The sequence below is a fragment of the Furipterus horrens genome, unplaced genomic scaffold, assembly GCF_987537825.1.
Source record: "Furipterus horrens unplaced genomic scaffold, mFurHor1.1.pri manual_scaffold_5, whole genome shotgun sequence".
NCBI classification, from domain to species: Eukaryota; Metazoa; Chordata; class Mammalia; order Chiroptera; family Furipteridae; genus Furipterus; species Furipterus horrens.
This window is the reverse complement of record NW_028327175.1, coordinates 185,782,489-185,800,222: the sequence shown is the minus strand read 5'-3', so window position 1 is coordinate 185,800,222 and position 17,734 is coordinate 185,782,489. Positions and strand designations below refer to the sequence as shown.

At 38.6% G+C, this 17,734-nt stretch overlaps 1 protein-coding gene across 4 annotated transcripts in view; it reads left to right on the top strand.

The window, feature by feature from the left end:
• Window positions 1-17,734, top strand: part of SORCS1 (sortilin related VPS10 domain containing receptor 1) — a 504,897-nt gene that overhangs the window by 265,241 nt on the left and 221,922 nt on the right. For all 4 annotated transcript variants that reach the window (XM_090278555.1, XM_090278558.1, XM_090278556.1 and 1 more), the window contains exon 3: window positions 4,558-4,657. In XM_090278555.1, coding sequence (XP_090134681.1) covers window positions 4,558-4,657 — 100 coding nt within the window. The remainder of the gene's footprint in view (window positions 1-4,557; window positions 4,658-17,734) is intronic.

Below are 17,734 nucleotides of genomic sequence, written 5' to 3'. Positions count from 1 at the left end.
CAATGGTTGAGATTTTCCTTGAGAGCTCAGGTTATGGATTTTAGTAAGTGTTAGGTAAAGAATACAAAAAAATCAAGAAAAAAATGAGTGATAACATGAATAACAAAAGCTATTATCTGTAGATTTTTTTTATTATATGCCAGCCATTGTGTCGGCACTTTTTTTGGTCTCATGTAGTTTACGAATGCTCCTGTGCTTATTTATTGCACTTGATGTTATACGATTATAGTAGAGGAAATTAATCACACATTGTACTTCTGCTGCTCTTTATGGAAACTAGTCATGTCTTGTACTGATCCCTTCAAATGTGAATGGAGACTTTGCCATCTCAAAGAGATCATAAGTCCTTGGAAGGCAAGCTCCATGCCTTTAATGTGGTTCCTCCACCCCTTGAAGCAGCAATAGTAACTCTATGCATGTGATAAATGAATAAAAGGCATACTTCCAGGTGTTCTAAAAGTCACTAAGATATGTCTGCAAAAAGTATAAAGTGGAAATTAGGGCTCAAAGGCAAAAACATTCCAGCTTTGATTTAGTCACTTGCATATTTATGTTCCTGGGATGCTTGTTTTTGAGGTTTTGGCTTTTTCTAGTACAGGATAGGTGTTGACAGGAGTCCTGTTCTCCATCTATAGATAAGTCAATCTATAAACAACACCTGAAACAAAAAACAAATGCTTGCTTTGGAATGTATTTTAAAAAATCGTACAAATTGAGAATTCAAGGCTACTTATATTGTATCTTAAATGTATCTATCTTTGTTCTCTCTCTCTCTCTCTCTCTCTCTCTCTCTCTCTCTCTCTCTCTCTCTCTCTCTCTCTCGTCTCTCTCTCGCCTTTACAACAGTAGTCACTTATGGTTAGCATAGGCTGGCCTTTCTGTTTGAAAATTTGATTTGTTCTGAATATTTTTATTGTTCCCCTTTTCTTATAAAGCCAAGATCCATAATTATTCTTTTTCTTTAAAAAAAATTATTTGATGCTATGTCCCCCAAGGTACGTTGTTTAGAACACTTATTATTACATATCACTCAATAATGGATGTTATAATCAAATATATTTGGAAAATGCTGTATGACATATGAGCATTTGAAAGGTTCATAGTACTTATTAGAGTAATAAAATTTGTAAGTTCTGATGTAAGGGAACATTAAATTTTGTTTAATCAAGCATTTGCTAACTTTTTTATATCTTGGATAATATCTCTGTCCCCATCCCTAGGGGTGATACTTAAAACATTCAACAGCCAATGCATTGGCTCACCAGCCAGCCTGCGGCTCAGCTGTCTGTCTCTCTATTCATCAGAGCCCACATCCCTAGGAGACTGCAGTTCCCCCAGTAGACCATAGGAAGAAACTGGAATCATCTGTTAGCTGTGAAGGGGGGTTGCAGATGGGCACTGGGAATTGCCTTCAGGGTGCGGTGCCTTCTCTAAAGTCACTTTCTCCTTCACTGGGATTGGCTGAGGCACTGACCAATCAGAACAAGGGCTCCTCTCAATGTTTGAGCAAGTTTCTTGAGGACTGCTGTAGCACCAGCCCATAATCTTCTGGCTGCTGGACTGTAAGGAGATCTAGGAGACCTCCCGGGAAGGGGCCATGTGATGGGGTTGGCACAAGTGCTACTCAGAGAACTTGGTGCAGTAAATATTTCCCAACTGCTTTGCAAGTGTGGGATATTTTTCATTTCTGTACCATTGTACCAGTGTATCCCAGCTGATTGTTAGTTTTATGCATGACACATGTCAACACTCTAATTCTAGTGCTATAGGACAGTCTTGGGCAACTGCTATTCTATGCCATTTGGGTTTGTGGAAACGCATCATATTTTTTCTTGCTGTGTATTGATTGTTACAATACCGTAATGTTTAAACACGCAGCTTTGCCAGAATTGAGAATTAACAAATTTTATTTTAGTTTTTGAGGTTTGAAAAATCAAGGGATAGGAGGTAGCACAGAAGGTCATGGCAGGTACTTTAAAGGATCTAGACTGGCATTGTTATAATAAGAAAAAAGCCTCTAATAACGTAGTATAAGCTCTCTGAAAAAAAAGTCACTCATGTAAATCTGAGCTACTTCCTCCATTATCATCTTGTTACATTGAGATTATAGTTAAATACACACACAAACACGCATGTACAAATAAAGATGATTTCATATAGAATTTTTATAGAATAATCCTTATTTGTCCTTGTTGAGTATTTTTTTAATGTAAAAATATTCACTGAGTGTCTCAGGGGTCAAGTTGATAGAAATTATAAAAAACTAATTGTCACCTATCTATGAACTGGTCCCTACTTCTCTAGCCTGCTTTCCTATTAACCCCATTAGGAAAAGTGAACCATTTTCTCGCCTCCAACATAGTCCTACTGATTTCCCCCTATCTCTAGGCAAACATTAATGTACCAATATTTTCACATTTCATCCTTCTCACATCACCATTCTCATGTAGATTTTGCATCTGTTTCTTTGTTCTTGAACTTGTATCATTCAAAATGATGAATAGAAGAAGCTATCCAAGAAAAGGAGTAGAGAAAGGCCAGTAAAAATTTTGAGACAAAGAAGTCTTACTACGAAGAGAAAGTTCTCCTGTTATTTACCCTTTAAACTTCTCACTTACCCCAGGAAGGCCAGGGTAAGAAAGGGGGGGAGGGGGATGCCAAACAACAAAATTGCACTGAGTCAGGAAATACATCTCAGATATTTCTTAGGAAGTAGGAGGAATTTTCACATCAGCATGAATTTAAGTAGAAAAAAAGATGAATATGGTCCATAGGCAAGATCTACTATGAAAGAATTTTGGAATCCTCTTCAAATGATCCTAAAGAAAGCAGGTTATGCATTTGGGTTACTTATGGTGCCTTCTAGTTTATAGTGCTCTTGCCACTTCCCTTTCCTAAAGCCCTATTCATTTTCCATTTTTAAGATCTATAGTTTTTCCAAAGAGCTTTGCACAATGCCCCAATCTTTGGTGATTTGAATATCATCTAAAGTTTATGAAGAATTGACTATTTGTAATATATATAGATAGGTATATAATGACATGTAATTGTGAGAATACAATATTATCTATATTATAGATGATATATAAAATATGTATTACATATATTTTATAATATAAAAAAAATTTAGGGTGAAAATACCCTGGATCCCAAGCCAGAATAAATTCTTAATTCCTTAATTCCAGAATCACATGTTACATTGCTTTTATATTCCGGTGCCTGGTCCAGTGTAAGTTCTTAATGCACGGAGATGGTTAGCGTGAACTTCTTCTATTTACTGCTTCTGGCCTGTAGGGATTTGCAGATTTCATCAATATTAGATGTGAATTAAAATGGTTAGATTTTTGTGTTTTTCTAACTAAACCAATTTTATTTTCTAAGCCCTTGTTAATTTTTGTGTGTATTGTTGCCCTTAACACATTATAACTTTATATGTCTGCCTCTCAAGTAAAGCTGTTGGATTCTTGAGAGTGGGGACAATGTGTTGTATCCTGGTATTTAGCATAAGGCCTGTTGCATTTTTAGGAGCTCTACAAATATGAATGAATGAATGAATTGCATTGGGAGTCTCCTATATGTAAAAAGAAGGCTGAAGGAACTTTCATTTATATCTGTTTTCTTTTAATTAAAAAAAAAAAAAAAAAAGAGCCGTAGTATAATGTTAATAATACGAGACTTAGGGGCATAAATATCTGGATTTACATTCTAGGTGGTCACTTATCAGCTATTTTTTTTTGAATAGGTCACTTAAATTCTTTCATCCGCTTTCTCCAAGTACAGATAATATTCTCTCCTGCACATAATGGTAATAATAATCTAATAAGTTTATAATTATATATATGTGTGTGTGTGTGTGTGTGTGTGTGTGTATAATAGACTTTCAGAGAGAAGGTGATTAAGGCCTATGTATTAGCCTGAATTAATAAGTTATTGATCAATGGATAGATAAAGATGAGAAAATCTCCACAGAGATAGGGTCAGTGCCAAGAAGTAATGTCTCTCAATTCCAGCTTGCTTAACACTGCAAAAGGCTGCTGAGTAACATATGAAATTTCATGTATTAAGACATTTTCTTTCTCTTAAATAATAGGAAAAGACTGAATGACCTTTGAAGGGACTGACCCACCATATATTCTATGACTCATGGAAGAAAACACAATTTGTAGATAAATCAGGAGAACCTGCGTTTCCACTATGTCAAAGATAAAGCATAAGTTTGGAAATGTCAGATCTAAGTAAAACCTCTTTATTTCGTTGGTCAATTCAAGGGGCATGCTCGTCTCTTAATCTTTTAAAATTAACTACATCCTTTATGCAATGTGCTTAAGCTGAGGAGCAGTAGAGAGGTGGGGTTTTCATTTTTACTGATTCAATTTAAATGCAAATGTTAACCACTCACATGATGCTACTGTGTACATAATTAAGCATCATTATATACTACATGAATCATTTAGCAACCTTCCAAGAGCTATTCTACTGTGTAAAACATACATTATACAGACAAGCAGCCAAATAACGTATACTTCTGTCCTCCTTAATGCTCCTTTTGTGTTATAGGTCAACTGATTATGGGACAACCTATGAGAAGCTGAATGATAAAGTTGGATTGAAAACAATTTTAAGCTATCTCTACGTGTGTCCTACCAACAAACGTAAGGTAAGAAATGTATATTCTGCATGCTACTTAATTATGATGTGACTTCTGTCTTGGTTTGCTAACCTGTCTAGCCACCTAAAACCCCATTACAGTTAAGCTTTAGGAGATGTATAGATGAACTGATGAATGTTAAGGTGGTAAAATGTCTGACACATGGTAATTTGCAAATCAGCAGCTGTGACTGTAGGAGGGCAAAGGGTGGGTGTATCATTACCATTTCCAAAAGGCAACTACAGAAAATGAGTCTTGTTAGATGGATGCTGCTGACTCTCTTGTAAGACCTCTGACCAATCAGTGACAAGAATCAGAATGAGCTTTGACAAAACAGAAAAAGAGATGAGACTTTCATTTCTTGTCTTCTGTCTTCCCCTGACATGGAGTAAATAGATTAACTAGAATTGAAGTGAATGCATTGTCTTACAGAAGGTTGGAAGTTTTATTTCTGAAGTTTCTTCAACCTGCATACAGATGCCAGGACGGAGCTACTGCTGGAAGGAACCTTGTAGATCAGCAAATACCACACCCTGTTTTTACAGATGACAAATCTAAGGTTTAAAAGAAGGAAATGGTTTGCTCCCATTGCAGAGTAGTGGGCACAATTGGAACTAGAATGTAGGTTTCTTGGTTGGCAATCATACTACATTATACCACTTCTATTACTCTTATAAGAAGATGTTATTTTCTTAGGAAGAAAATGTTTGCATTTGAATAAGAAAGACCCATTTGTCTCAGAGGAGAGCTGTTTGATCATAAAGACTTGTGTTGTTAAATTCTAAATTATGACATAAATTCTAAGTATTACATGAATTGCATGAAATAACAGTACTCATCAGGAAATAGAAAAGCACTGGTCATGAATATGTACTAAGCCATATTCTGTTAGAAATCTACACTGGTATCTAGGTTCTTATTTCAGGTCCGTCAGTAGCTACTGTTAGTGGCCTTGGGTAGAATCTGCATTTTGTCATTTGGGCTGTGAAAGGTAGACAAGGACGCCTCTAAACAGTTATTTTTGACACTGGCTGAACATTTAAAGCACCAGGTGGTCCCCAAATGTACAAGTCCTGATCCCACCCTGTTGTTCTGTATCAGAGTTCAGGTATCTATACCTTGAACAAGCTCCCCAATACTTCTAGTATGTATCTAGGATGAGATCCACTTATACAAGTGCCATGTTTCCTCTGGCTCTCCATGTTTCAAGTTCTTCACTAGACACAGTGTAACTTACCAGTTGCCCATAGATTCTGTTCTGATGGCTTGAGTATAAACCCAGCTAAGCCAAGTCCGTGTCATCAAATTTAACATAAGGGATAATTATTGTACCTACCTCATGAGAAAAGTTGTGAGGATTATGTGAAATAAGTCATTTCAAGTGTGTAGCACAGTAGTTAGGCTTAATCAATGTTTTCTCTTCACTTTATTCTTCTATTCTCATCTCCCTCCCCCTCCTTCTTGATATAACTATAGGAGGTAATAGTAGTAATTATCCACTATAAATAGCAGTGTTCATTAGAACTTTCTACAGTGATAGAAAAGTTTCTCTAAGCTGCCCAATACTGTAGACATTGAACCCCTTGGACTACTGAGTTTTTGAAATATGGCTAGTGTGACTGAGAAATGGGATTTTTACATTTAATTTAATTTCAGTTAACTTAAATGTAAATACACTCCTTTGGCCAATGGCCACAGTGTCACACAGCACAGTTCAGTTATGTCATCCTCACGTGTTTATAAATATACGCTGAACTTCCCTAATGTCCCTTTCCTGGCTGATTATTATTCCATCATCAACAATTACATGTAAACAATTTTGATCTGCTCTATATAGTCCTTATAATCCTAAACCGAGGAGCTGCACCTATGCGCTTTATTTTTATAATGAGTTTTAGTTATGTTTGTTGGCTTTCAGTTCTTGTAATCCCTATTGATTTTTCTTCTAGTTGATGTTTTTAGTGAATTTTGTTTAACAATCAACACACCGTACGCACCATAGGATACAAAGAGAAATAAGCCAGTGTTCTACCCTCAGAGGTCCTGTATTCTTGTAATAAGTACAACATGAAGTTTTGTTATCGAAAGTTCCCTTGAGAGTATTGCTACCTTGCAGGTGACTTTGGATGAGTTGTTTACATTTTCCCATTTGTAAAATGATATAGGCAAAAACAAAGACATTTAGTGGAAGAGACCTGAGAATTGTTATCATCGAGTGATAGTCTGTTTTAATGATGCCATTAGAAAATAATACGATTTAGAAATATAAGATGTCAAATATTGTATGTAAGCATAGCCTTTTCATTAGCATCAGAATGGGTCACGACCTAGAGATTCCAAGGTTGTTTGCAGGAGCAGGACTCGAAGATTGAGACTCTAAAGTCCTGGTGTATCTGAAGAGTGGAAGGAAAGTGTAGACAGAATATAGCAAGGAGCCCTGCCATCAAACACACTCAGGTCACTACACCAGTATCATTCAGGCTGCACACTTATTCTACAGTTATCTGGAGGACTTAACGAAGGGCATTTGGCTGTGGTTATTTTGCTGAAATCAAGAGTTGGCCAACCCTATGTCCAGAGGAAGAGAAGGCATTGCCCATGGCTGGACAGTGACCTTCCAGAAGCAGAGTCAGGCCTGAGCTGTTTCAATCACAGTGTTTATGGGAGAACCTAAGAGAAGGGGTCTTTTCCTCTACAGACAAACTCGAGGCCTTCAGGGTCACTTTCTGCGATGTTGATAGATTTAAGAAATATTGAGGGATGATGAAGGTCTTTACAATGGTGCAAAAATCAATAAAGTTGACATAACAGTGAATTTGTGTACAGTTTTTCTACCTATGAGATGAACTTATTACCATGAAAAATGTATTTCTTTCCCCCAAAGGGACACAGATGGACCAAAGAGATAGTACCTGCACAACATTTTTCAGTGTGAATTGATTTCTCCAATCAATGAGAATTTATGTTTAAAAGAAAGGAGGTGGGGAGGAGGAGAAAGAGGGAAAGAAGAAAAGGATCAGGCTCTGTTAATTATGCAAGACAAAATCACTTAAATTCCTTCCAGTTCTCCCAGGACTTCTGCATCCTCCAGTAGAAGGGCCGGCTCCTTTAAAGGGTTGTATTAATTCTCTGGGTTCTCTAGGGCGCTATCAAACAAGTTAACATCTTTTGTACCAGATACTTCTATTTGCTTTTCACATCTGTGGAAGCAAATGGAATAAAACAAACGTCAGGGTGACTGTCCTGCAGTCCCAGAAACCTCTTTTGCCTTCCTGTTTTTATTGCTCTTTTTAGCTGCTTGTGCGGACCAGTACAATTGCTCAATCAACACATATCCAGCAGCAGGCATCGTGCCCTGGCTTTGCGGGCAGCTTGTTCGGGGTATTACTGGGATCAGAGTCCAGAATAAAGTTTAAATTTATGATCGTCCATTGGCTGTCTACTATAAATTGCAGCAGCTTTTCTTGGATAGCTCTCTTACAATAAACACTGTAATGTCTTCATAAGTCAGGATAGGAAATCTTAACTAAGAGACATAGGAAGCCTGCTCACAGGTATTATCCTAGCTCATGCGTACGCTCTTTGAGAGGGAAGCCTGCACCTGGCCTCTGATGTATGTGGAAGGCTCAAAATGACAAGAATGGGGGTGGATCCTAGTGGCAGATGATAGGTAGGCTTAGCTCTCTGTCACTGTGTCTTCAAGGGAGAGCACTCCCCCACCCCCACCCCCGTTCATGGTAAATCCCAGTGCTTGTTGGTGTTGTCAGTGGTTTATTAGGTACATACACATAATCTTCTATGAGAAAAGGTGATTTAAACTATGCTTGAAATGAACAGCTGGGATGTAGAGGGTGATTAGAAAAATATAAATGCAGCAAAGAACAAAAAGAATCAATGCTGAGATCTCAGTCTCATTCTTAAATTCTCACTGAGTTTATTTGTATTCTGCCTAAAAGAAAAACTTCTTTATACTCTATGGGTATCTATGAGCAATATCTTTCCCATTAACCCCAACCAACCTTCATTGTTCTCCCTTCATGACATGTTGTTAACATCTTCAAGGATTAAAAAATACAAATTCCCAAGTGGAATTAATTGGAAGAGTGGAGAAACAAGAAAGTATTTTCTTTAAAAACGTGGAATAGTTTATCATTTGTTTGTTAGTACAAGGGTACTCCTTGCATCCAATGTTTCCAGCAAAGAAAAAAAAAAAACACTAGAGAATATGTGTTCTTTATATTTCCTGTGCCCCCTCCCACTCCTGTTGTTGCTCCTTCCTGTGTTATTAGTACTTAATATTATTTCTGTGGAGGGAGCCTTTCAAGACATACATCCTATAAATAGGACCCTAACCCTAGTCTCCAGAACACATTGATCATTCTTCTGGGTCTTTTGGTAGATGCCAACATTAAACACTCTATTTTCTCCAGATATGTAGGTTTTAATTACCATACTTCATGTGGCACTTTCTAAATAAGCATTTTATTGACTCCTTGCCTCTTCTCTTTATATCCTGGGCTTTCTTATGTGACTTTTGGGGACAGGGGAGAAGTGGTTGATAGAGTCTTCCAGCTTCTCTTAGGGAAAATTATGGAATCACTGAATCAGAACCTAAAAGATGTTGGACTTATTTAGATTCTGTTTTCCACTTCACAGACACAGAAACCAAGTTTGGGAGAGTTTAGTGACTTGCTTAAAGTCTCATGCAGCTAATGAACAAAAAGCTAAGATCACTAGACCTTTAAAGTCAACCTCAGATGCCACCTATTCCATAAAACCTAATCAAGTCCACTAATGAAATTTTCTCACTGTTATCTCCAAGGCATCTGCTTTTCTATTCTAGCACTTTTCCCTCACTAATTTTTTATATCATGTTTATTGATTATGCTATTACAGTTGTCCCAATTTCCCCCTCTTTGTCACCCTCTACCCAGCACCTCCCATCCCCCTCAGGCAATCCCCACACCATTGTTCATGTCCATGGGTCATGCATATAAGTTCTTTGGCTGCTCCATTTCCTATGCTGTACTTTACATCCCCATGGCTATTCTGTAACTACCTGTTTGTACTTCTTAGGCCCCTCACCTCTTCACCCATTCCCCCAAACCTCGCTCCCATCTCTTCTGATTATAGTTGTTTTTGACTGTATCTAACCCTTCCCTTTAGAATGCAAGGTCCTAGATGGGATTAAGTGTCTTGATTAGTTGTGTAGCCACTGACATGTCAAGCAGGGGTTTCCCAACCCCAGGCTATGGACCACTACCGTGGCCTGTTAGGAACCGGGTTGCACTGCAGGAGGTGAGTGGCAGGCGATCAAGGGAAGCTTTGTCCATATTTACAGCTATTCCCCATCACTCACATTACTGTCTGAGCTCTGCCTCCTGACAGATCAGTGGAGACATGAGATTCTCATGGTTCGCAAACCCTACCATGAACTGTGCATGCGAGTGATCTGGGCTGCATGCTCCTTTTGAGAATCTAATGCCTGATGATCTGAGGTGGAGCTGAAACAGTGATGCTAGCACTGGAGAGTGGCTGCAAATACAGGTGACCATTAGCAGAGAGGTTTGACTACACAAAGACCATAATAAATCAATTGCTTGCCGACTCATACCAAAACCCTATCAGCAAGTGGCAAGTGTCAATTAAACTGCATCTGGTCGCAGACTTTATAGTGGCAAGTGAGTTGACGTACTTCAGTTGTACAGCTGCATCTGGCAGTAGGCTTGAACTCAGAATCCGACACTTATTTTAGTCCATGCACGTCCCGGCTTTTATTTTATTTATCACTTCCGTCAGCACCTCTTTCCCACACTGTGCACTTATCTCAGTCACAGTTTTGGTAAGCCCACATGCTAACCTTAGCATGGGATGAGTTGTGTAATTATCTCATTATATCTTACAACATAATAATAATAGAAATAAAGTGCACACTAAATGTAATGTGCTTGAATCATCCCGAAACCCCCCCACCACCACCAGTCCATGGAAAAATTTCCTTCCATGCATCAGGTCGCTGGTGCTCAGAAGGTTGGGACTACTGGTGCCAAGCATAGGGTGTTGGGAGACAGTAGGTATCTAGCTCATGGCTGAGGATTTGAATTGAACTCGGGCTGGGTTTTGGCCTCCTAGGTTGGACCTTGAAAAGGAAAGTACCTTGTGAAAGCAGCTTTGACTCATTTATTTTCTCTAATTATAAAATTAATTCTTTCAAGTGAATAAACAAAGATAGTGAAAAAAAAGAAATCCCTGTCGGCTTTAGTCATTTCTAGGCCATGATGTATAATTTGATCTTTTCTAGCCAAGAAGAACATGATTAATATTTAAAATGCCAGGACTTTGCATAGCACTCACTCAACACTATCTGGTGAGACCACGGGGAAGCAGCGTATTGTATAATACATCAAACGGAGTGCGTGACATTTCCCTTGGGGACGCTCAACACTTGCTCATTCCACCCCAGCTCTTTTATCTGCCTCTTTGTATATGAGATCATGCCTTTGCCTCTAATCTTTTAAAAATAACGTATGTTTCATTCATAAAGAAGTGTGATGTGTGAACTTAGAGACATAGTGGAAATGCCATTTTCCAAACTTCAATGCAAATGACTTTTTTAGCCAACAGATGCTTACTATTTCCCTACATCTAACCTGGGCAGTGATGACTAAGGAAGAGATTATCTCCTTTGATCCTTCCTGGGTACAGCTGAGTGTTTATACTATTTCAGTCCATTAAGCATTGTTCCAGTCTCAAGCCTTCCAAAATAAAATGAAATCCAAAAAGCATGCCATATCTACACTTTTTTTCTTAAGTGATTTTCCAACAGTCATACAAGCCCCTGGGTTTCAAGCAAGTTACAGAGTAATCAGTGTAAAGTGCTCTGTCTGAAACAGGGTCACAGGGCCAGGAGCCATACCCACTAGCGGGCTCCCTCTTCACCCCAAGGCGGCCCTGGGGAGCCCCCAGGAACTCTGAGGCTCCACAGAGTACAGTTGGAAAAAACACTGACTTGGCCATTCCTTTTCCATATACTGAACACCACCTCCAACAGCCAAGTACCTTGTACTATTTTGTAGAACCGAAGTGCATATCATGACATTCATGAATTAAAAAGCGAATAAAACCACAGTCTTTTTATTTCAGCACAGTATGTGACATAGTAGGTACCTTTACTGAATTGTATGTTTCTAATGTTAATGTTAAAAAAACAAAAAAAGCAGCTCTCAATATGCCTAGTTTCTCAGATCAAATTAACTAGTAGTTTTCTGTTTTATTTTATGTAGCTTTAAGTAATACTAAGTACTTTTTTGTTGGGAAGAAGCTTCTTGCATAATGAATATCATATTTGTAATTCCTTATTGGTAAGATATTGTGTCTATCACATATAATAAACATCCAATACATTAAATATTAATCATCAATTGCTGATCTAAAAAAAAATAAGTTATCTTTATATGAGGATCAAGTTTACAGTAGTCCCTCGCTATATTACAGTTCACTTATTGCAGCCTCACTGTATCGCATGATTTTTAAAAATATTATATTTAATGATTTATCGTGGATTTTTTGCTATATCATGGGATTTTGAGGTACTGTATACATATGTTGTTAAAGTTATGTAGGTTTAAGAGTGTAGAATAAATGTAAGGTTCCTACTTCATGGGGGGGGCGGGGGGGGGGCTAGAATGTAATACCCGTGGTAAGTGAGGGAATACTGTATATGATGTTGATCTTACAATTCAGAGTTGTTTTTTTTTTTTTTTTTTTTTTTTTTTGCTGCATTTATGTTTAAAAAATACATGAAGTGGCTAGGTAAATAGATAGGTATTACAAAGATGTTAGAGAAATCCTTAGGTCAACATTTTTAATAAGTTTAGGTAGTGCCTTCTAGTTGACTTCAGGTGGTACTTCTTTACCTAGTAGGAGAAAAAATAAATAAAACTTTGTCTTTTGGTTTTATTCCTTTTTAACAGATGAAGTTAATCAGGACAGGGATAGTCTGTATTAGTCTCCAAATACTTACAAAGTCTTACTGATCTGGAAATTGCATATTACTTATACCACTGATGGAGTCTCAGAGGTCAGTTCCCTCTGGGGCCAGGTAAGAGAACATTCTCACAAAGGAATGGAAGCCTGTGAAGAGGATAGTCATTCTTCACATAAGCATAATAGGCTCTCTAACTTAACTTCCTCTGGGGAACAGACTTACACATTTAGATATCTATTACCTATGTATTTATTTATTTTTGCCTCATCATCTCTCTTTATGAGGACCGGTGTTCTCTGAAGCCTGGCTGGCCTAATGTTAAATGCCCATCCATTACCCTTTTATGAAGGTCAAATGCATTATTTCAGGTTGGTTCCAAGTTATGCTCTGCTGTAGAAAATGGTCAGAGGTCTTTTCAACATTCTGGTCTGTTTGCTTCCAGCATACTCCCTGCGGTTTCTCAGAGGTTTCCATCATCCGGTGTTTGACATACTGTATCTAGAACATTTGTTTCTAGTGAATAGCCCATGCTGCTGTCATGATGGATGGAGAAGAATACCAGCCGCTCCAGGAAATCTGCCATATTTACTAGGGTGGGGACGTTTCACTGCAATATATCAGCTCTGCCCCACACTTTCTCTTCCTGCTGTCCTGAAAAACAAAGTAAATGGCATGAATCTTTTAATAAAGCTGCTTTCTTCCCCCTTCCCTAGAGAAGTTAAGACACCACTATCAGCCTCGGAGGCTAAGTTGCTTCCATATAAACATTCTTTTTTCTGACCTGACCTTTCTCTTGACCAAATCTTCTTTTGATGCCTTTTCCCTCTGTTCCCCTAGGCATCTAGCCCCTTCATCTGACTCAGCCTGTAACTCTAATATGCTTAGCCTTCCCTGCCTTTTCAAGTCAACTACTTAAAATGACTTTTGTGGAACAAAATACCATAGCTTGTAGCCTACAGGATGGACTTAGATCTTTGTAGGTAGAAAGGCCCTCAGTATGGGATATGGGTTTGATGATGGGGAAGAGCCATCTCTTCTTTGGCTGCCTGGGGCTGTGTGTGTCTGGGGACCAGAATTCTAAGTATTGCCGTGATTGACAGCATCTGCCAGCAAGAAATGAGCATACCTATGGAGGAGGAAAAGACAATGGGGATGAATCAAAAAATAAAGAGCCGGGAAAATAAAACACCCTGAACATACAACCTCTTACGGATAAGAGAAGAGGTGTATGGGAGGAAAGGCACTGATGTTAAGCCAAGAGGGAAGATGACAGAGATAAGTGTGAAAAGTAACAAAATAGTGATGGGAGAGGCTAATACAAGGAGCACGATGAAGACACAGGTAGAAGAAAAAGAAATAATGAAATCTTAAATATTTTCAGCAGTAGATTTAGAATCTCCTGAGATCTAGCCGAGAGAGCAAGGCCAATTTGCCAGGAACTTATTAAGACTTTCAGAGCGAGTACAATTTGCTCTTATCTCTCTGTTCTTCCTGAGTGCTTTCAAAGGAGTAAAAGATGTTGATGGCTGTGGTCGAAATTGGTTTTGCCAGGAAGGAAAGCACAATTATGACTCAAGTGTGGGCGAGTGGCAGGCCTAGATCTGGGCTCCCCAGTCCCCAGCAACAGATTCAAGTATCGTCGTTCCTGCCCGCAATTAATGAACGTCTGTCTAATGCTCTCTCTCCTCATCCTTCTGGGGAAAGGCCTCTCCTGTTTATGGGTAGCTTCTGCATGCATTAGGTGTACCAACTCAGCACCTATTTGCAGTCACTGGGGAGCTACACCTTGTCATTGAAAGGTGGTCCTTGTGAATTTCTGCCTGGTGGAGTCATTAGCTGTGATGCCACGGTTAATATAATGGACCCTGGAGCCAGTCTGCCTCACTTTAAATTCCAGCTAAGATACATACTAGTTGTAAGCCTTTAGACAAGGTTTTATTTGTTGTTGTTTTTTATTTTTTATTTTTTTTGTTATTAACCTCTCCATGGTAGTTTTCTTATCTCTAAAATAAAATATAATGATTGTATCAATAGCAAAAGGAAGTTATGAGAGGAGTTAAAACAAGCTAAGAACAGTGCAGGACTCATGGCAAGCACTCAAAAAATGTTAGTCTCGTTATTATCATTATTATCTGTTTAAAATTATATGGCCATGCCTTGTGCTGTCATTTGTCAACTCAACCAAAACTATTAAGTGTGTATATGGTGGCAGATCTTTGTTAAGAACCAGGAAATGGTATACACATATAAGCCATCATCCTTGCTTTTAAGGATGTGCAGTTCAGTAGAGGAGATGAATGTGTAAACAGTCAGCTGCAGGGCAGAACTTATGCATCATAATAACTATGTACACAGAACTATCTTCGGGCACTCAAGGAAGGTTTCATGGAAAAGCAGGTATTTATCAATTTGAGAAGCAGAAAAAAATGAAAACTATTTTTCAGTGCATGTGTGGTGAGAAATCAGTGTTCACAGACCGCAGTGCATCACAGCACTTTGATTGATATGCAGATAATAACCCTGTGCCTATTTTGACTCTTAAAACATGAAAATTTCCATTTGTATATGACTGTACTAACTCGTCGGCAGCCGTCCGTCTCGAGAGACGATGGTGTAGCTTCTTAAGAGTCTATCTGCACCGCCGAGAATGGCTGTGCAGTCCGACTTGGGAGTGACACGGTATCTGTCTCCTCCCGTGTTGAATCGACATCTTGCGATGACGCTGGAGTGTCCTCTCCAGTGAAGCTGAAGCTACAGAGCCTGGGCAGGGTGATATGGAGGGTCTGCTGTTGCCCATGCAGCAGACCCACTGTACTAACTAAACAGACCAAAACAAAAATACAGTCTCCATGATCCAATTATATTATAATTCTAACATAATAGCACAATTTCTTTTCAATTGTTATAAACTTTTTTCCCTGCGTTGCTTATGAAACCCAATAAATGGGCAGTGGTAACATTATTAAGATTAAAATAATAAAACTAAAACTTGTTTTATGGATTCGAGATATTCAATATTTATCTTAAGTAACTGTTGATCGGTTAGAACTATTGATGAGATTTGGAGGTGCATTTTATGAAGAACATAATTGACACTTTTTTTTTTGAAGATCTTATCTGTGCCCATCTCTTTGCAATCACATTGGTGAATATTAAAAAACAAACAAAGAAACTTGATCCTTGTCTTGCCCTTATACAGTCTACCATCCTGCTGCAGGGATGCAATTAAAGAACACTGTAAGACAGAAGATGCTGTATGATTTTGTGTCCATGAGGCATGACCCTATAATTTGAAACAGATAACGGCAACAATGAAATTAACATTTTCCAATGCTTGCTATGAGTCAAGCCCTGTCTTTGGCTTGTTTTGACTCCTTTCATAACTGTCTTTTGATATTGAGATAATATCATGAGATGACAAGGGTTTGGAGAGGACTGTAGTCTGGAATAGTCAGGAAAGCAACATGACAGGGTTTAGTTGCTCAGCGAAGCAGCCTGGTATGACATTTATAGCAGAAAAATATAATTTAGGTGAACCAGCATTTATTGAGGGCTAGGTGATAGAGATACAAACATGCATAAAACAGGGCTCTTTCTGCAAAGACAGGGAGATTGAAGGGAAAGGTGTGTAGGTAGAAATGAGCATGGGGTTCACATTGGTACAGGCATTGTACCTTTCACGTCTTGAAATTTTAACAATGTGATCATGTATATTGCATGTCCTACTCTTCAGCATCCTAAACATGCTCCTTAAAGTGCTCCTTTGAAAGATTGTTTATTCTAATTGTTCATTTAAAAAAGAGAGCCCTGTTAGACTTATTGAATACTAAGAGAGTGCCAGATCAGGGCAGTAGGTAAATGTCAGGGATCATGGGGACGTGCATAGTATGGGGTGAAGCATGGTGGTAAGAGAAGCAAACATTTGCGGGGGGTCAGGAGAGGAGAGGTTGGTGGTGTTTCAGTGACTAGTAGCTCATGCCACTGCCAATACTTTCTAAAAGGGGCTCAGTTTCTCTTGAAAGATACAATAGCTAGAACTTGTTCCATACTGATACTTTCTCTTTCAGCAAACCCAGATTTTACTGGGCTGATGGTAGCTTTAGGAGCCAAACCACCCATCTGGCTTGACTCAAAGGATTATAGTGTTTAAATTCCAGAGCATGTCCAGGGAGAGAGCTGACTTGTGCTAGGGAAAAAGATGTTGGATCTTGGGAAGGCACTTGTCTAATACTGGAAAGTCTACTTTCTTTTGAATGTACATTATGTGGTGTGTTTGTGTGTGCCCCCCACCCCTTATGTTTTATTAATGTATTATTTAACCACCAGATTCATATATATTTTTTTGATTAGCTAATACTGTCTATGTTTCTTGGGTCCAAGCCCTCTGTGCTTCCATTTGGAAGTATATTACTGACATTTACCGACCCCCACCAAGGATTCAGTCTGTTACCACCATAGATGCCCATTGTTCCGAGAGAGCTGACCTTCACCCCTAGGCACCAATTAAAATCTATTGCTTTTTATTCCTGCAGTGCATGCTGTAATTCTGGCTCAAAGCCCAGTAAAACTTGTGGGATGCATTCTTCTTTGTCCTAGTCTTCTCATTTTTCTTTCCAAAACAAGAAGAGAATGACTTGCAAATGGAAAGGCATGCTTTCTCTAGAAGAAAAAGGGACAGACGACCGGAGTTAACAACAGTTTTCAGTTAAATCACCTTTTGTAGCAACATAAATAAAGACACTACATAAATAAAATAATTAGGCAGAATTTGGGACATTGCCTGCAGGTTTCTCCCAAATTTTCATGTTAACAGAGCGCTCCAATTACATGATGGTGATTCATTGCTAATTGCAGGGCCATTCTGCCCTACGCATAGCTGGCCTGCTCAGCAGTAAGCTGATAGACCAAAGTCCCAAAGAGGGAAAGTCAAGCACCCAGCCCTCCGCATGCCAAATTGTATGAGTTACTAGTACAGTGCTAGGATGGTAGCCTTTTAGGTAAACTTAAGTGTCTTTTTAAGAATTTGAGATCAGGGCATTTAGAGCTAGAAGTAATTTGTCTGTGACCACAGATGTTCATCATAGTATGAGTACACAACA